At 37.4% G+C, this 21,870-nt stretch overlaps 1 protein-coding gene across 2 annotated transcripts in view; it reads right to left on the minus strand.

Annotated features, from left to right (window-relative positions):
* The window catches only part of MAN1A2 (mannosidase alpha class 1A member 2), a 186,742-nt gene extending 165,963 nt beyond the window's left edge, over positions 1-20,779 (minus strand). For both annotated transcript variants that reach the window (XM_008710367.2, XM_008710368.2), the window contains exon 1: positions 20,472-20,779. In XM_008710367.2, coding sequence (XP_008708589.1) covers positions 20,472-20,773 — 302 coding nt within the window. In that variant the 5' untranslated portion in view covers positions 20,774-20,779. The remainder of the gene's footprint in view (positions 1-20,471) is intronic.
* Positions 20,780-21,870: the final 1,091 nt, after the last annotated feature.

Consider the following 21,870-nt stretch of genomic DNA (forward strand, 5'->3'; position numbering starts at 1 on the left):
TGAATGTCTCAGTGTTCTCTAGGAGCTTCAGACTGCAGCTGAAAAAGGCTAGAGCCAGGTCACAGACCAGTCTGCAGGGTCCACAGCCAGGACAGAGGTCTGTTTGCCTATCATCTGATGCATGGGTGGGCCAGACTCCTCCTGGGTCCTTTGGTGTATAGTGCTGATTGCAAAGCCCCCAAAAAGGCATTTTTGTTCATGGATAGATGCTGAAATACTGTTGTATGTGGTGGGGGACAAAAATGAGGGACATCTTATGCAACCACGATGCTAACATCACTCTTCCCATAGCCCTTTATTTATAAATCTTATTTTCATATTTATCATTTTTCTGTAAGTTTGTTAAGCTTTTTAAGTTTAGGGCATTATCTTACTCCATGTTATATTCCCACTGTTTGAAACACAGTACCCCATAAATACTTGATGAATAAACGAATGAATGAATGATCACATGGAAAGCCACCTTAACTTTCATGTTTCTCAGATCCTGTTGTTTCATGCTGATCACCTATGTTGATCTACACTATCTCATCCCTCTACAATATAGTGCTAAGTTTCCTTCATGTGATCATTTTGATTACCATCTCTCTCACGTATCTCGTTTTTAACCCAACCAATTTTTATGATCTATTCTGAAGGCAAAAAAAACCCACATTTGTCAATTTACTTCTCTTCCTTTAGGTTTTGCTATACCGAGATTAAAATCTAAGCACAGACAGTGCAGACGCACAGCCAAACCACATATGCAAAAATTCATAATAAAACAAACCTTACAAGAAATTCAAAGTGTGTTCTTATCATTTAGAAATATATAACAAAGAAATAGCAAAATCTCTACTCCAAGATAGCGGTTCTAAATAAAACAAAGCCTGCCCATCCTGCAATGAATCAGAAACTGTAAACGGGTATAAAACTCAAAAGAAAAAGAAAAAACTATTATGCACATAGTAATTCCCAGCCTCTTCTTTCTTTCAGCTTCAATATTTTATAAGACTTTTATTTCATAATGTTCTTTTGTCTTAGAAAGTAACTTAGTATTTTAAGTAGTCCTTTTAACTGGCTAAAAATGTAGAAAGAATAAAAGTTGATGGTTTTCTGATTATTATAAAGATACTCTCCCCCAAAAAAACATAATCATCAAAAAGTAACCAGTAAATGGAGAGAGGCCAGAGACAACACTAATATGCTAGACTGATTATAAGAAATCATCAATTCATATATGCACCCCTATGTTTACTGCAGCATTATTTCCAATACCAACATATGAAAGCAACCTAAGTAACCATGAATAAATAAATGCATAAATGTAGTATACATATACAATGGACTATTACTCAACCATAAAAAAATGAGATCTTGCCATTTGCAATAACATCAATGGGCCTAGAAGGTATTATGCTCAGTGAAATAAGTCGGACAGAGAAAGTCAAATACTATATGATTTCACTCATATGTGTAACCTAAAAACAAAACAAACAAACAAAAAAAGCAGAAACAGACCCATAAATACAGAGAACTGGTGACTGCCAGAGGGGAGAGGGATGGGGGATGGAGAGAATTGATGAAGTGGAGTGGAAGGTACAGGTTCCGGCCATGGAAGGAATAAGTCACCGGGATGAAAGAAAGGTACAGCATAAGGAATGTAGTAAATAGTACTGTAATAGCACTGTATGCTGACAGATGGCAGCTACACATAATCACTATGTTGTACACCTGAAACTAATGTAACACTGTGCGTCAGCTATACTTAAATTAAAAACAGAGAAAGAGAGAGAGAAATCATGTGTTCAAAACAAAATTGTAGGTCCAATAGGTCATCTGTGAAGACATAAAGAGAGCTTACTCTAAATGTTCTTTTTGAGGGGCGCCTGCATGGCTCAGTCGTTAAGCGTCTGCCTTGGGCTCAGGGCGTGATCTCAGCATTCTGGGATCGAGCCCCACACCAGGCTCCTCGCTGGGAGCCTGCTTCTTCCTCTCTCACTCCCCCTGCTTGTGTTCCCTCTCTCACTGGCTGTCTCTCTCTCTGTCAAATAAATAAACAAAAACTTTTAAATAAATAAATGCTCTTTTTGAAAAAGTTTTGTTAAATTACTCATTATTTTCCTGTGGAGTGAAACATTATCCATTCAGAGTTTAGTGCAGCCCCTGGCCCAAAGCTGCTATTTTCACCATAAGCATCTTTACCAAGTACCCCCTGCCTACACCTGAAACATAAGATTCAGGAACAAATGCTGTAGCCACTTCTCTTCGTTCCTGGTAAGCTCTGCCTTCCCATTTTCTAGTTTTGAACCTTCCTTCTCTTCTTGTTTCTCTAATTTTTCTCTTGGCTCATTCCTCCCCTTCTCCACCTAGCCTCTTCAAACTGACAACTTGTTTATGTGGTCTAAGTTTATTTGGTTTCTCCCAAAGGCACTATCTCTTAGAAATGAATGTGTCTCTAAAAATTCACATAGACTGAATGTTTGTATCCCTAAAAACTTGTATGCTGAAACTAACCCTGAACATGATAGTATTTGGAGACGGGGGCATTTGGGGAGTTTGGGGCGTTTGGGAAGTAATCAAGGTTTAGACTGCATAAGGGTGAGGCCCTCATGATGGGATTAGAGGCCTTATAAGGAGAGAGAGAAATCTCTCTCTTTTCTCCTCTACTAACCCTTCCAGTCCTACCCTAAGCACAAAAGGTCATGTGAGGACACAGCAAGGAGGCAGCCACCTGCAAGCCAGGAAAAGAGTCTTCACCTGAAACCAAATCCTACTGGACCTTGATCTTGGACTCTCTAGCCTCTAGAACTATGAGAAATAAATTTGTTATTTAAGCCATCCACTCTGGTATTTTGTTATGGTACCCCACATACACTTAGACACCACCCCATCCTCAGCTCCAAGCCTTGAAGTCCACAAACTAATGATAACCCAGTTTTTAGTTTTTAAAGATTTTATTACATAATCTCTACACTCATTGTGAGGCTTGAACTCACGACCCCAAGATCAAGAGTCACACACTCCACCAACTGAGCCAGCCAGGCACCCCCAAAAGTTTTTAATTTTAATGAAGTCCAACTTACCTATTTTTTCTCTGTGGCCTGTGTTTTTGGTGTCCTATCCAAGAAATCATTGCCAAATCCTGTGTCATGAAGCTTATCCCCTAAGTTTTCTTCTAAGAGATTCATAGTTTTAGCTCTTACACTAGGTCTTTGATCCACTTTGAGTTAATCTTTATATGTGGTGTTGAAGATTTTATTTTTTATTTTTTTGGCTTGAAAAGGAATAAAGTCCCTGAACTAAAGAAAGTACCAAGAAGCAAAGCAAGGAAGTAAAAAATAAAGCTCAAAGTAGAGGGTGCAGACAGTGAAGTAAAAGAGGCCAGTAATAATTTGCAGCCCTTCATTAAGATAATCCATATAATCCAGTGTTTCTCAAATGCACTATGGGCATTTGGGGCAAGATAATTCAATTCTTTGTTGTGCAGAATACCAGGGCACTGTAGTGGTGAGGATTCCTGGTCCCCATCCACTAAATGCCAGTAAATGCTACCCTTCCAATCAGTGTGACAAGCAAAAAATGCCCCCATGTTTCCAACCCTCTAAGGGGAGAATACTGGCCCTTGTTTTAAACCACTGCACAGAAAGTATTGAAAGGGTAGAGTCTAGAAAGACTGTTTATATCTACATTTCTAAATAGCACAGCACAAGTAAGAATTTCATCCCCAACTATAATACAAGTCACTGTAATAAAACTTAGTTTTCAATTTACTTTATGTTTCTTAACATGTTAATATGTAATCCCTTATCTAAATTGAGGAATTCACCACTATACTGAATGCAGAATCCCTTCTCTCCCTATAGGAGCCAGAAGGTTCAAAATAGTTTGTCTTTCTATCCTCTAACAAGACAAGAGCCTATTACCCACACTTAGACAATCAGATGCTCTGGCTGGGACTCAGAGCTGACGTAAGTGACATAAAGAAACAAGGACTCAATTTTAGAAATAACTCAGGAAGTAGATCCAGGGTCAAAGGTAACAAAGCCATAACCAGTGCTCAATGATCTGCAGCACCGACAGTGGTACACTGTTTCTTAACCGTCACTATGGTTCTGCATACCTAGCTTCCTTTAATACCTATTTTCTAAAACTAGTTCTCAAGCCTTTATATCAATTCTGAAAGCCAACCAATATCCTTCCAATAAATACCTTTTGAAACATGCATTATACTTGGTTCCCACTGTTTGTATCCAAAATTCCTCTACTCTAAATTTTTAATGCAGACTGAAGAGATATTCTGGGACTGCGACCTAAGCTCATGCCTTTGACTCACTAACTCTCAAATTGTTGCTAAGGCAATTCCAACCACTGTAGAATGAAAAATTCTGACCTACCACCACCACTGAAAAACAGAGGAGTTCCACCTATTGCTTAAAACTCCCAAGTTATTCTGAATATGGTATAAATGAGAACAAGCTGGAAAGCAGGAAAGCAGTCAACCAACCCATAATTACTAGTTACTATTACTCACTGATATAGAAAGTACTATCAGGGATTTGGGAAGAGACCTGGGACTTGGCAAAGCACTAACCTACATAGCCTGCCTTTCTGCAAAGCCATTCACATGCCTGAGTTGCCAACTGCTATAACTTCTAGCATACACTAAAAGGGCCTGCCTCAGTCACTCCTGTGACGAGGTCCTCCTGATCACCTGCCCAGTTCAAAACCATCACCTGAGGGAGACCACAAGGCTCTCCAGAGAAAAGGCCCATCCCAAAAGGGATCCGTTTTGCCTAAGGTGAAATGGCTATTTAACTCCAAGTCTACAAAAAAAGAGGCCCCTCATAGACTGCTCCACTCACTCCTCACCTGGACCTAATTAAAGTCCATACACTAAAAGAGGTGCCTGGGTGGCTCAGTCAGTTAGGTGTCTGCCCTCGGCTCAGGCTCTCCTCTCAGGGTCGGTCCTGGGATCAAGCCCTGCATCAGGCTCCCTGCCCAGGGGGAAACTGTTTCTCCCTCTCCCTGCCCATGCTCTCTCTCTCAAATAAATAATAAAAATAAAATCTTTATAAATATTTTTTTTAAAGTCCATACACTAAAAACAAGGAAGGCAGATAGCAACAGTGAGTAAACCCAAATCTTCAATTCCAAATCTACTCTTCTACACTTTCCTTCATGATGCTGGGGCTTAGACTCTGCAAATTATCTCTTTTATCAATGGGCTTCCTACTAGGTTCAACCAATAAGCAGTACTAAAGGGAGACTGGAAAGCAAGAGGATGGGATCTTGACAACCTAATTCTAAAATACTTATGGGTATCAATTCATCAAGAAGATGTAGCAATTATAAACATATATGTAATAATTATAAACACCAAACAACAGAACCCCAAAATATATGAAGCAAGCATGAATAGGACTGAAGGAAGAAACAGGCAATTTTACAATAATAGTTGGAGACTTCCGTACTCCACTTTCAACAACAGCTAGAACAAAGATGATGTAAATAACTAAAATCAGAAATAAAAATGGAGACATTACTGCCGACCTTACAGAAATAAAGATTAAAAGACAGTACTATAAACAAGTATACACAACCAAATTAGAAAACTTAGATGAACTGGACACATTCCTAGAAACACACAAACTACAAAAAGTGACTCAAGCAGAAACAGAAAATCTAAACAGACCTGTAACAGGTAAGGATCTTGAATCAGGAACCAAAAACCTCCAAACAAAGAAACGCCCAGGACTAGATGGTTTCACGAGTGAATTCTACCATTTTTAAAGAATTAACACCAATCCTCCTCAAACTCTTCCAAAAAAATAGAAGAGGCAAGAACACTTCTTAACTCATTCCATGAAGCCAACATGACCCTGATATCAAAGCCAGACAAAGATGCCACAAGAAAACTACAGATCAATACCCTTTAGAAATATAGATAAAAATATCCTCAACAAAATCCTAGCAAACTAATCCCAACAGCATATTAAAAAGATTTTACATACTATGAGCAAGCAGATTTTATCCCAGAAATGAAAACGTGGTTCAACACAAGAAAATCATAAAATGTAAAACAACACATTTATGGAACAAAGGGAATAAAATACATGATCAACTCAACTGATGCAGAAAAAGCATTTGACAAAATCCAACACCCTCTCATGATAAACATACAGCAAACTAGGAATATAAAGAAACTTCCCTCAACATGATAAAGGGCACTTAACAAAACCTCACAACTAACATCATACTCAGTGGTGAAAGACTAAAAGCTTTCCCCCCAAGATCAGGAATAAGGCAAAGATGCCCACTTTCACCACTGCTATTCAATATTATACCATAAAGTTCTAGCCGGAGCAATTAGGCAAGAAAAAAAAAATCAAAGGCATCCAAGTTGGAAAGGCAGAAGTAAAACTATCTCTATTCACAGATGACAAGATCCTATATGTACAGAAAATCCCCCAAGAATCCACAAAATGACTACTGGAAATAACAAATAAAGTCGGTAAAATTGAGAGCACAAGCTCAACACACAAAAGTCAGTTATGTTTCTATATATCACAAATGAAAAATCCAAAAAAAGAAATTAAGAAAATAATTCCATCCATAATAGCATACAAAATAATTAAATGCTTAGGAATAAATTTAACTAAAGAGGTGAAATACTTGTGCACCGAAAACTACAAACACTGCTGAAAGAAACTGAAGAAGACGTAAATGATGGAAAGATACATTATGGTCATGGATTGGAAGACTTAATATTGTTAAAATGATAAGACTGCCCAAATCAATCTACAGATTCAACAAAATCCCTATCAAAATTCCAACAGCTGTTTTTGCTGTTGAAAACTGAAAAGCAGATCCTCAAATTCATAAGGAATTACAAGTGGCTCCAAATAGTTAAAACAATTCTGAAGAAGAATAACAATGTTTGGAGCTCTCACATTCCCAATTTCAAAACTTGCTACAAAGGTTCAGTAACCAAAATAGTGTGGTACTATTCTAGGTCATGAATTCCTATCTCTGAATGCATTTTCCAGATTATATTGCATTATATTCTCTTGCATGTGAGGTGTGTGCAAATCCAGTGGTGCAGAATCATGAGATACCTATTTAAAATAATGTCTCTTCTTCTGTCTGCATCTCTGATTCTTTCTGATTGCTCTCCCTCTTCTTCCCTCATCCCCATTCTCTCTAAAACGTATGTACATTTTTAGAGTACTTTAAGTCCTATTAAGCTCTGACCAAATGGCCTTTTATACCTATGACTGATGCCAACACAAGGTCCATTATTTGATTTTTTGTATATTAGATAATAATGATTTACTTTTTGTGATAATGTGAAACTAAATGGGTATAAGCTATGTAATTAAAAAAAAAAAAAAAACCAGTGTGGTACTGGCATAAGACAAACATATATAGATGAAAGGAACAGAACTGAGTGTCCAGAAATAGACTCATACTAGTACAGCCAATTGATTTTCAAAAAGGGTGCCAATACTATTCAATTGGGGGGGGGGGGAAGTTTCTTCAACAAATGGTGCAGAAACAACTGAGAGCCACATGCAAAATAATGAAGTTGGACCCCTTTCTCACACCATACACCAAAAGTCAAGATGGATCCGCAACCTAAATATAAAAGTTAATATCGTAAAAGTCTTAAGAAAACAAGAGTAAATCTTGGTAATAAATTCTTAAATATGATACCAAAAGCATAAGCAACAAAAGAAAATAAACTGGGCTTCATCAAAATTAAAAACTATTTACATGAAAGAACATTTTCAAGAAAGTGAAAGATAATCTACAGAAAGGGCGAAAATACTCACAAACCATCAATGTGATAAGGATCTAGTATCCAGAAGATATGTCTTACCACTCAATAACAAAAGGACAAACCACCCAATTTTTTTTAAACGGGCAAAGTACTTGGGTGGACATTTCTCTAAAAAAGATACACGATGGCCAATAAGCACATGAAAAGACGTTCAATATCAGTAATCATGAGAGAAATGCAAATGAAAACTACAATGAGATACCACTTTACACACACTAGGATGGATTTAATTTTTTTTTAAATGTTGACATGGATGTGGAAAAACTGGAACCTTCAGACGTTGCTAATGGGAAGGTACAATAATTCAGCTGCCATGGAAAACAGTTTGGCAGTTCCTCAAAAAGTTAAACATAGAATTACCATATGACCCAGAAGTTCCACTCCTTGGGATATACCCAAGAGAATTAAAGACAGGTACTCAAACAAATACATGTATACATGTGTTCACAGCTACACTATTCACAAGAGCAAAAAGGTGGAAACAGTCCAACTGCCCATCACCAGAGGAATGCATAAACAAACGGTAAATTGTCTATACAAACAATGGAGTATCACTCAGCCATAAAAAGGAATGAAGTACTGACACATGCTACAACATGAATTAGTCTCAAAACATTACGGTAAGTGAAAAAAGCCAGACACAAAATGTCTTACATAGCACGATTCCATTTATGTTAAATATATACTACATGGGTCATAACACTTACCAGAATAGGTAAATCCTGAGAGACAGAAAGCAGACTGGCAGTTTGCCAAGAGTTGGTGGGGAAAGTGAGTGGGGAGTAACTGCTTAATGGGTATGGAGCTTCCTTTTAGGGTATGAAAATGTTTTGGAACCAGACAGAGGTGGTGATTGCACAACACCGTGAATGTATTAAATGCCACTAAACTGTTCATTTTTAAGATGACTGATTTTATCTTATATAAAATTTACCTTGATTGAAGAAATAAATATTTATGGAGGAGCTTAGACCCAAGAAGGGCAAACACAATTTTAACAAACAAGGTAAAACCCACCCTAACTCTCTTTGTGCGGCCATAATAAAGTATCATAGAGTAAGAGGCTTACGAACAACAAAAATGTATTTCTCATAGTTCCAGAGGCTGGAAGTCCATGATCAGGACGCCAGTATGTCAAGTTCTGGTGAGAACCCTCTTCCAGGTTGCAGACTGCCTACTCCTCACATGGTGGAATGGGCAGAGAGAGAAAGCAAGCTGTCTCACATGTTTTTATACGGGCACTAATACCATTCATGAGGGTTTCACATTCGTAACCTAATTACCTTCCTAAACCTAATTAGGTTCCACCCTCCTCATACCATCTCATTGAAAATCAGGATTTCAACATGTTAATTTGGGGAGGACACAAGCATTCGGCCCATAGCATTACCTGATATCAAGACTTATGCAAAGCTACACTCATTATTACACTTACTAAAACAGCACACCATGCTAATCCAAAAGAAATACACAGAAGGACAGAGAGCCCAGAAACAAACCTAGGAAATTATGGAAAATTGTTTTATGGAAAAAAACAGCATTACAAATCTATGGGGAAAGACAGATTCTCCAATAAGTAGCACAGGGAAAACTGGACACCTGTACAAAAAAATATAAACTCAATCCCTACCTCATCACAAACAAAAATCAAAACCAAGTAGTAGGTTAAATCCCTAGATGTGAAAACCAAAACTTTAAAACTGCCAGAATTGAAAATACAGGTCACTATAATTTCAGGGTTTAAAGCATTCCCTAAGCAAAATTCAAAAAGCAATACCATGAAGAAAAATATTAACAATTTCAATTACATTAAAATTTTAAACTTCTGTAACATTAAAGAAAACATAAACGAAGTATAAAAATAAAGCATCCGGGGCGTCTGGGTGGCTCAGTTGTTAAGCGTCTGCCTTCAGCTCAGGGCGTGATCCCGGCGTTCTGGGATCGAGCCCCACAACAGGCTCCTCTGCTGGAAGCCTGCTTCTTCCTCTCCCACTGCCCCTGCTTGTGTTGCCTCTCTCGCTGGCTGTCTCTATTTCTGTCAAATGAATAAATAAAATCTTTAAAAAAATAAAAAATAAAATAAAGCATCCATTTCCAAGAAGATATGTGTAATGCATATAACAAAGAATTCAGTCAGAATGTATAAATAATTCATACAAATAAGAAAAAGGAGAAAAACCCAAAAGAAAAATTGACAAAAAATGTGAACAAGCAACTCAAAGACTAGGAAACCCAAACAACAAATGTTAAAAAAAAAAAAAAGAAAAGAAAAGAAATTCCACCTCACTAGTAATCAGGGAAATAAAAACTAAAATTGGCATCAGATTAGTAAAGATGTTTAAAGTCTAACAATACCACGATTTATGAAGATGCAGGTAGGAGTGTAAATTGGTATAACCACTCTACAGACAATTTAGCAAAAAAATTTTGAGTCAATGATACACCAACTTTACAACTCAGTAGTTTTATTATTAAGTTTTTACCATGGAGAAAAAATGGACTATCATAAGTCCTAAAATGGACTAAGTGAATAAAATAATTGAACCACAGCCCAATTATCAACATACATAAATTGTTAAGAAAATGTTGAGCAAAAAGAAGAACTTGCAGAATGATATATATAATGTTTAAGAACATGCAAAACAGTATGTAATTATGCATTTATATTTATATAGATAATTTTATCAATATATATATGTTATAGAAGTATAAAATCATACACTTGAGAAAGACAATGTCAAACTCAGGCTAGAGGTTTGCCTCAAGAAGAGTAATTTTCAGCTAAAATAGGAAAATGTTAACATTTTAAATAGCAGGTACAGTTACGTTAATATTATGTTAAGACCTTTATGTATGCGTGTAATTCTTTTAAAAAATAATGATACAGAGAACTTATACCAGATATCAAAACATACTATCATAAAACTATGAAATTAAAACAGTGTAGTGCTTTGGGAAATAACCAGAAAGATCCATGGGGAGGGGGTTAAAAAAAAAAGAACTATGCACATACTGGGATATATTATCATTTATTTAAGTAATCCCCTGTTGACAAACATTCAGATCATTTAAATATGTCATGTTAATAGTTTCAGGGGATATTCCTGAACATTTCTTGGTGCAGTGATGTCACGCTTTCCCAAGAATAAGTTCTTAGAAGAAGTGCTGAATCAAAGAATATGCACTTTACATTAGTTGATACTACCAAATTGTTCTTCACAAAAATTCTATTAATTTAGACCTACAAACAGTCTAAGTGCAAGAGGAGCCAGTCACTCAATGTTCACTGCACTCGAGGTATTACCAATCTTTTTAAGTACTCTACTTGTTAAGTACAGGGAAAAATCCAGGTCATGAAAAGGTAAATGTTTATTGATGGGATTGTTAATTAACAGAAAAATTATTCACATTTATTATTATATGCATAACAGATACATACCAAACAGATATAGACCTTGTATTAGATGCCACCTTACTGCCAAGTAATTTAAGAGGTCATGTATGCACATATAACTTTATAAATAAACTTACAAAAATAACCATAATATAGCTATCTACAGAGTTTCAGATACATAAATACATACAGTCGTGCCAGATCTTAATTGGTGGGCATATTTTTTTCAGATGCCAGTCTAAATGCTGACTGGAAAAGCTATAGAACATTGCACCTTACTTCCAGATAACACAGTCTGTATTCCAGAAATGCATAAATAAATGACATAAATGCATTAGAAAAAAAAGAGAGGAGGAGAGATAAGACAATAACCTATCTGAACCCTCAAAAAATGCCAATGACCTAAATGCATACACCAAGCTTCATTTAGGTGAGACGATATCTCTAAGACCCATAGAATCTGACTCCAAAGATGGTAACACATACTTAAAAAATGATGTTAATATCTGAATCTAAGATTTAAATTTTTCAGTAGTGTCCAAGTCAAAATTAATCTTCTATAATCCCCATACTTAGTATAATGCTCAGCACGTAATAAATACTCAAAAACACTTGCTGAATAAATTAATGTGACCAATATTCTTTAATGGTAACATCATTATCACAAAGGAGAGGCCAAGAGATCTGCGTAAGAGGATGATAAAGCTCGATTTTATAAATACGTAAATGTCAAAAATGTAAAAGGAAAAACAATATACACTTTGTTCTTTGTAGTCTCCAGACAACTTCGTATCCTTTTGTTTCTTTAACTCATTATATAACTTGTCACTAAAGTTCTTGTTAAGGTATGGGGGATAAAAGAAAAAGACACTTTCAACGGCATCTCTCAATGTTAGGGTTAGGAAATCAAAGAAAATTTTGCATCAAGGGTAGTAAGATCTGCGGCCTGAATTACTCAGGGACTCATTGTTTTCCACAGCATCTATCCTAAAGACTTAGCAAATTAAGAGATGGAATTGTTAACTGGGCTCAAAAATGATACCTGAAAATACTTTTGTCAATATACCTATTACCTTCACTCGGGCCAGCACATAAAATGTTCCAAAAAAATGTCCAATAAATTATACTTTCAAAGAATATAAAACAGTATTTCATTCATTGACACTTTTTAAATTGGTACAAATTTCATTAAATAATCGTAATATTATAGAAGTGAATTACAGTCACATACGAAATGGTTTTTAACCTTTATTTTTATATATAAAAATGACACTGCTAATTCCTGTTTGGAACACATTTTGTTTTCACAGTATGTGTAATATCTTAAAGTAAATTACTGCACATTCTTCAGTTCCCTACTTCATGAAATTATTAGTATTTCACATGTATGAGTTGGAAGGAATCTTTAAAGATTCAATCAATTCCCTCATTTCATAAATAAGGCACAGGGAAGTGAAGTGGCTTATTTAAATATACTCCAGCAAGTAAGGGCAACGCTGAAACTAGAGCGCCTATCTCTTAACACTGAGCCTGTTGTTCTTTTAAATATACAATGATGTCTTCCTTCTGGACTACATATAATTCCAAGACAGACCATTGAAATGAATGCCCTCTGAAGGAGACTTTTCTTAAAATAAATCCTAAAACCTAATCTGTAAATAAATCTCCAGTGCATTCTTCTTATAGCCATGTTCTAAAAGGAAAAAGTTCCAGCAAAGGTTCAATGGCAATCAAAATAAACTTTTCTGACAGAATCTGCACAATTACGGAAAATAAAAACAGCAAATGATTGTCCTGGCCAATTAATATGTAGCATCAGCCCCAAACCATAAGCTTATTTTTTAAATAATTTTCAAACAACAGTAAACAAAACATTTGCCCAGTTAATCAATTAACATTTACCATGTACTACTGATTTCAAAAAAAGTCCTCCTTCTCTGTAGGGGATAAGTTCCAAGACCCCTAAAGGATGCCTGAAACCACAGATAGTAACAAACCCTCTATCTTCACCATTTTTTCCTATACATAACTATGATAAAGTTTAATTTATAAATGAGTAATAGTAAGAGATAACTCATAATAATAGAACAATTAATAAACATTACATGAATGTGGTCTCCCTCCCTCTCTTAAAATACCTTATTTTACTGTACTCCCGCTTCTTATGATGATGACTGTGATGATAAATGCCTATGTGATGAGGTGAATGTAGACGCTGTGACCTAGTATTAGGCTGCTACTGACCTCACACGTCAGAAGGAGGATCATCTGCTTCCAGAGTGCGGCTGACCGCAGGTAAATGAACCAAGAAAGTGGAACTGCGGATGGGGGGGGGGCACTACTGGAGATGTTTAATTTCTCAGGTGCCAACTTTCAGCATGATCTAATTTTATAGCTTTATTTGTAAAAACCAGGTTAGTAATGCCTAACTTACAGGTCTGACATAAAGACTAAAGCTTAAATGTATGAAAACATTTATCACATGCTCTCCATTGTTTTCTTCCTTTATTCCTAAAGAAGGAGAAATTCAATGTGGGGGCATGCAAAATAACTTAGATACATTTATAGCAATAAGTGTGTTGTAGATAGGGCCAATAGGAATTATTCCCTAATTTTTTTAATTAATTTTATAAAGGGCCTTTATGAAAGACTCTATGCTTTTCACTGGAAGACAACATTCCTCCTACTTTTGCATCTTACCTCTCAATACCTCCTTGTGTTTTGTTTACACCTTCTCTTAGGGCATTTGCCACCTTGCCATACACATCATTTATTCAACAGGTATTCACTTTTATTAAGGGCCAAATGTACTTCAAGCACTGGACATATAAAGATAAATTAAAGACAGTTATTTGCCCTCAAGGAGCCCATGCTCTTTTAGGTGAGACAGAGAAGTAAGCAAATAGACTGCAAATATGCAATCACAGACATACATGAGAAAGATAAAGTACATGGGAAAAACACTACCTACAGACAAGGGAGGTAAGGGAATAAACCCTTAAGTGGATTTGGGCAATCTCAGCTGTAATGGATAAATTAATATTAACAAGAACCTTGCAGATCAGAAAACACTATAAGGAAATAAGATTAAATGCAAATCACTCCAAGTAACTGAAGCATAGAATTACAATAAATAATGCTGATAAAAAATAAAAGCTAATTTCAAACTACATGTCATAGAGACTATATAACCTACATAAGACAATGTTAATAATTTAAAAGTAATATTCTTAGATTGTTTGGTCCTTTAAAATAAGAAAATGCAAAAATATTAATAAGAGTACAGAAACATTTCAAAGCCCTAGAACACTTACAAAACCCAAGAGAAATTTTGGAAAGGCTATTATAGCTCTTAAAGTAAATAAACAAACTAATGCTTGAACAAATTTGATTTCCTTAAAACATTTAACTTGATCCAATAAATGCTATTAATATATTAACATTCAACTTCTGGAGTACCATCTCCTGGAATTTCCAACACTAACTGACCAACATGAAAATCAGAACTTATACCTTGGCATTCTGCATTTTAACCATACCATTCTAATACTTTATTCATTTCTGAGAAGAATTAAAAATATACTGATATATTCAGTGATTTGATAATGCTGAACCAATAAAAGCAAGGTCACTGTCACTTGGCCTAGGATCAAAATTCGACTTTAAATAAGAATATACCAAATGTCATCTGGTAAGCAGTACCAAAATACAGCCTCTTCCAAATCACTACCAATACTTACAAAAGATGCAGAAAATGATGAAAACTCAGACTATCAAAGAAATAAGAGCCACCATGTCACAATTTGGAAGAATTCTTTACTAATAACCATACTTAGATTGTACAGAATCAAGCCTTACATCTACTCCACTAATAACTGATCTCAGAGACCAAGGGTCTGTCCCAATAGGAAAATGGGACAGAGACCTCCATACAGTCAGAGCACTCACTGTTGAACTTGACTTTCCCCACCATCTCTTCCCCATTCTTACCTTATTATCTAACTAGTCAGGTTCAGTCAGAGAGCAACTCCTGGAGGATGGGGGAAGTGCGTGGAAAACAGAATGAAAAACTGTTTTCTAAGTGGTAATGGACAAGACAAGAAGAATCTCAGTAGCTGTCCATGCAGCCAACTGTACTCTGAATTTAGGAATCACATAAAAATGTACTCTAGCACCAAAACAGCTGAGAGGACTAAAGATGCTACTATCACAGAAGAGCAGAGGAAATTACACTGAGAGGTGCACAGATCAACTTGCTCTCCAACTACAGAAATGGAAAGGGTATTCACTCAACAAAAGTAAACAAAAGCTATATACATATATACACATACAATCAAGGCATCTACATCAGACTGTTGACGTATATCAAGTACAAACAGACATTATTTTATTCACATCTGAGTAAAGGGAAGTGGGAAAAATAACCATGAGCCAAAGAGAGTAAATACATTACAAGGGAAAGCCCAGCATACGTAAGAGGATAAAATTATGCGGCTCCCCCAAACACAAGCAGAATGCCATAAAAACAGGATAAGGGGGGAAAAGGCATGGAAGAGAGATGAGATAAGGAAGGATATTAAAATTAAAATGACGATAGTGAGATTTAAAATCTCTACTCTTGCAATAAAAAGCAAAACTGAATCAAGCAAAAAATGCAAATCATGACATGAAAATCTTGAAAAACTCACTAACGCACACTGCAATCTAGACTAGACACATTTCAAGTTCAAAAGTGACGTATCATTAGTGACTAACACATTGGCCAGCACAGGGTTACAGTGATTACCTCTAGTACAGTGTCCCACAGCTAGTTAGTAAAACCAAGACGCAACTTTAGGTCCTTCTAACTCCAAAGCCTGTTCTTTCTGTTTGAGGAAACTATCAGAAGTTAACATACCTTCAAGTATTCAACTTAAACTAACAAAATCCTGACTAGAGGATGAAACTTACTGGCAATTCAAATAAGTGTTTAAAAAACAAAACCACAAAGCCCACTTATGCAATGCCATTATATAAAACAAATGTCAGTTTCAAAAATGAAAGAAATTAGTAAGAAAAATTTCAACTAGATAGGTCTGTTACGTACACAAATTGTGAACGTGATACTTCATGTATATCAGTGTATATTTATAACAACATACATGTGTTTTATGACCAATACCTGTTTTGGTTACCTTGAAATCACAGATGCTAAAAATGACTGTCATCAACATCAAACCATGCACTTTACATTATTACCATCTGAAAACTATGGATTATTTGTGAACCACCTAAAAGAAGGGAACATACAGGTTTTTTCATGAAAATACTTTATCTTAAATTCATGTAGTATCGATTATATAAATTAAAATATTAATTCTGTATGATATATATTTCTCAGTAATCCATAGCCATATCACCCAGAAACTGGGAGTTATCCTGGACTCCCTCCTCTTCCTACCTTAGCCCCCATATTCAATCGACTATCGATTTTGTGAAACAACACATTAACAACTCTTGAATCAACTCTTCTTCTCCACTAATTTCTCTTCTTCTCCATTATCTCCACTGTGGTCTAAGCCAATCTCCTCTGTGACCTAGACTCTCCTAATTTCCCATTTCCTCCTGTTCCTCTCCAATCCAGTGTTTACAATGCAACCGTAGTGATTATTTAAATGTTTAAAAAATGATTATGTCATTGTCTTGCTTTAATGAAAACCCTTCACTGACTTTCCATAGTACTCAGGATAAAGACCAAAATACTTGACTACAGACCCTCCAGGATCCTGTCCAGGGATTCCCAACTCAACACCAACCAGGTGAAACGCTGATTCATTAGATTTACTTCTCTGGCAGCTTAGCTGAGTGGCAGAAAATGAAGAGCGCATGCCCCTCTAGAGGGAGTAGCTGCTGCCCAGATCCAGCTCAGGGCTGCCACCTGAAAATACAGATTTGGGTGTTGCCAGATCCTCCAATTCTTTAAGAGAAATCAGAAATCCAGACTTTCATGTGAAATCTCCTGATACGTGAAGGCTCGCAGTTCATACTTTTGAACAACAAGGAGGCCAAATCTGACCTCTCTTGTCGTCTCTTCGCCTAGCCGCACACTGCTAGATCTCTACACCAGCCACACTGAACATTTCTCAGATCCTCAATGATGTCAGGCTTTTTTCTTAGAGTTCTTGCACATGTGGTATCCTCTGCTTTGACCACTTTTTTCCCACATCTCTACTTCACTTAGAGATCTACTTGTTCTAAGTCTCTGAGCCATTCATTGCTTCCTCAATGAAACCTTCCCCATTCCCACTGCCTGCCCCCCTCCCACAACCCCAATCCACAGGACAAATCACACCATTATGTGTTCTGACAGCACTGAGTACAGCTTCGTAACACTTATCACACTTTGAAAATAAATGTATTTATTTAACACCCATCGTCCCCCTAGAAGGGAAGCTCCATTAAAGCAGGGCCTGACACACAGAGGACAGGCAACACACATTTGTTGCTAACTATTTTGGTTATAAAATGTTCCTTTCGACAACAAGGTTCGGGTACACTTTTAAAATATTAATCTGTACCCAACTTTTCAGAAACATGTACAGTATTTAAAGTAGTCTCAAAATTAAAATTCAATTAAAACGATAATCGCCAATAACAACTGCTAATCTTTACTGAGCACTTACTGAATACTAGGAAATATTTTGAGCACTTTCCATGTACCATCTCATTCACTACAACAATCTGTAAAGTAAGTGCCAATGTCATCCAGAGGAAGCAGCTGAGGCAAAGCTTAAAAATTTCAAGATCATACATCTAATCAGTGACAAACTAGGGCATAAATCATGCAGTCAAGACTCCAGAACTTAAGCACCTAACCACAATACTAAATTAACTCATTAATAAAGAAAAGTCAATTCAACAAGTACCCCTTAAATACTGTGAATAAGAAATAATGGCCATGATTCATTTTCCATTACTTATCCATTAAAGTAAGGTTTCTCATCCTTCTACCCTGCACCCTTCTACATACACACAAAATCAATTACCAAACTATATTTTTCAAATCAAGATTTTTTTTTAACCACACCCAAACTAGGTATGATTTTAGCACCAACTAGGTCTGTTAAAATATTATCTTTCTGAATGATTTTTAAATGAGCTAATGTTTCTACATTAGCTTGATGTTTTGTGTCTCATATTTTAAACTTACTATCTCACTGATCTCTATTTTGAAATGTATTTCATTGCCCACGTTAGAAATTGCTACACACTGTGCTTTCAGATAGGATAAGCAACAACCGATAACATACCAAGCAAATACAAAAATAAACTGATATAACCACAGAAATATGTACAGAGGTAATACAGGGATCCCTCTTCATCTTAACCCTTACTATTTGAATCCTTGCTTTCCAAAATTTAGGAACTAAGTAGATTTGAATAAATTCTCACATGTATCATTTGCTACCCGCGTTCTTACTATCCAAAACTCACGATCTGGCTCACAGTCCCTTACTATTAGAACTCAATAACCAACCAAAGCTCCCAACTCAGGAACCCAACAGTTTTGGGTAGCAATACACAAAGCATATGCATTCACAGATTATATAAATTTAAGAAATCTTGTTTAAGAGATCTAAGTAGGCTTTTTCAAAATGTAAATAAGATGGACATACTTGTATTCTCAAAAATCTTTTTTCTTCCCAAATCTTACATTTTAACTACACTTAACTGAGAATTTTTCTGATGAATGTTTTTAAACTAGAATGTTGCCATATACTGCATATTTTTTAACCTTTAGGCCACACTTAAGATATAAACTGTTTAGTACACGACAGATTAATGTAATGATAAGAGTTAAATAATGTTAATGTGTGGCTCTCAAAGAAACCTGAAGCCAGTCTTAACGCCCTTTATTTTCAAGTATTTATCACAGTTTGTATAAAAATCATGGGAAATAAGCTTCTCCAGGAAAACAATACTTTCAGTGTTAATTTTTCAGCAACATATTTCACAGATCACATCAGATTTTTCTCAAAGTCACAAGAGCAAAGGGCAAAAAATAAATGAAACTGATGCGAAAGAGTACAGAAGTTGAAAATGATGGCAAAAAGTCCAAATTTAGTTACAAAATAATGGCCTGGAACAATTTGAGAAGTAACTACTCCATAAGGTTCGGCCAAAAGTCAAAGAATCAGGAAGCAAATAATGAATTAACAAGATTGAGAAAAAGGAAAAACCAGCTGTCATTACAACACTGCATTATCCCAAGTATTTAACTTAGCCTCACACGTGAACCTAAGCTATTTCAAAACCTCATGCTTAATAAAAAGTTAAAACTAATGTCAGTTGAAAACAGAATTCAAGTGTATGGGTTTTTTTCACATACTCAAAAATTATTTTAACAGGAAAAAGAGGGGATTTAGCAGGTCAAAAAAAAAAAATGTAGGTTTGAGAAAAGTAAACTACTTTCCCAAACTCTTCTTTTGACACAAATTGCATAAATGATTTAAAGAGATAGTCACTAGTGCTCGTATTTTATCCTAATTTGGCTATACTCACCCAAGAGCTCTCCTCAAATTTGGCGATTTGAAAACATGTGAACCCTTTCATCAACCAAATTGCAAAAGTTACTTGACACACTCCAACCCACATATTTAAAAAAAAATAAAAAATTTAAAAACATAACCAAATCTTGCTACAAGACACAAAGTAAATGACTGTAAGATTCAATGATACTTTTTAACTGATTTCCATATGGAACACCAAAAAAGATTCCCTGAAAATAAGGACAGGTATGTTCTGCCCATAGTTTGCCCCTAAAAAGCTAAGATTCACTACTAATCTTTAACTACAAGCTAGAGAATAAGAGCCCTTTGGGAGAGAACAAACTCATAGAAACTGTCAGGATTCAATGGGTCTATTTCACAGGGTGGCACTATGAATGCAACACATTCTCATAAATAAAGGCGCAGCGTATGTGACCACTTCTTTAGATTAAATTTTCCTACCTCCCAATTGTTCACATCAGACCTAACACCTCTGAGCGCAAATGTTTCTCCTACATAAAACAAAGGAACTGCACTTCAGATGGGGCTCTAGGAGGCTTTCCAGTCCACAGTTTTATGCTACCAGTCTTGAAATAACTACAACTCTAAGGACTCAGAGAAAATTACATCTTCTGGAAAAAAAAAAAAAATTTAAGGGAGATTTGATGCAATAAACCATACCTTGCTCTGCCAAATATTAATACCAAAACTTCTGAAATAAACAAACCTGTGTCTATGTTCATCAGGTCCATGGATCAGGAAGACTCCAGGGTTTTTAGCCCCTTTGCTGGCATCTACATGAGGAATTAACACATCTTCCAAACCCAGATCAAAGCGTTTGTGTTTTGAAGAGTCTGGAAGGAAGAAGAATGCCCCAAAACACAGGGTGATGAAGGCACTTAGAATAAGGAGGAGGATAAACTTCTCGGAAAGTCTCAAGGTAGCCCTGTGATGTGGGAAGGAAGGCGGCCCCAGGTTCAGAGGTGGTATCCTTCGTCCAGATAAGGGCAGAAGCGCCGGGGTAGTCATCGTTTACGCTCTTGGACAGAATATTTTATAAAGTTCTCATCTTATATCAAATGTACAATACATTGAACAGTCTCCAAAATCTTGGCAAAAAATGGAGAAACTCAATTTTGCTCCTCTTAAAGGACTGTTGTGCTTTTTAATAGGGCACCTCTTTCACGCTCGTCCAATTACATTCAGAAACGTGTGTGGCCCCCACACGATCACTAGTTCGTGTCCTGTGGTATTTTCTCTGCCATTTGGTTTTCAGTACCTCATCGAGTTATCACAAGTCTCCTCTTCATTCCTAAGAGTAGATGAGGCAAGCAACACTGCAGAAAGGATGCAAGGTGGGGTCTTCCATTCTGGCACCCCAGCGAGATGCTCCAATGTGATCTCCCGCCCCAAAGGGGAGCCTGACCAGATCCGAGGAGTTGCAGAAGGTTCACTTAACTACCTCTGATGCTTCGGTTCCAGAACCTCTTCACCTCGGTGGTGGAAAAATAAGGGGCTCCTCGGAAGTCAGCCAACAGGGAAGGAGGGAGGTCTCCCGCCTCGCCGGGAAGGCGAAGCGGCGGCGCCGGGCGAAGTCGCGGGAAGAGGGTCTTGCACGCCCGCGCCTCCCGACACCGCCCCCAGGCTCCAGGCTCCGGGGAGAGCTCCGCCGCTGCCCCCTCGACGGCCGGCGCGAAGGGCATTCGCGCCCCAAATGCCTGCGCCCTCGCAGCAGCCGCCGCCGCCGCTGTTGCTAGCGCACGGGTCTGGCGGGGAGCGGAACTTCCTCCTCGGGCGGCCACTGAGAAGCCCCGGCGTGTGCGGGGGGAGGGGAGGCGCGGCGGCCGCCCCCGCCCGGCTCCTCCTCCCGCTCGCCGCCGCCGCCGCCGCCGAAGTTAACCCCGGTGCCTGCTCCCCGGACGAGGCCGCCGCTGACCCCGCCGCGCCCGGCCGCGGTGACCGGGCCCCCGCGGCTCCGCGGCGTGGGAAGAAACCGAGCCGCGGCCCCTCAGTCCGAGAGCCCGGGGCAGGCGCCTGCTCATTCCTCGCTCGGCGCTGGGGAGGCGGCGGCCCCGGGCGCGCAGGAGCGGCCGCGCCTCGGGCGGGCAGAGGTCGGTTCCGTCTCT

The sequence above is a fragment of the Ursus maritimus genome, unplaced genomic scaffold, assembly GCF_017311325.1.
Source record: "Ursus maritimus isolate PB19 unplaced genomic scaffold, ASM1731132v1 scaffold_12, whole genome shotgun sequence".
In the NCBI taxonomy this organism is placed as follows: domain Eukaryota; kingdom Metazoa; phylum Chordata; class Mammalia; order Carnivora; family Ursidae; genus Ursus; species Ursus maritimus.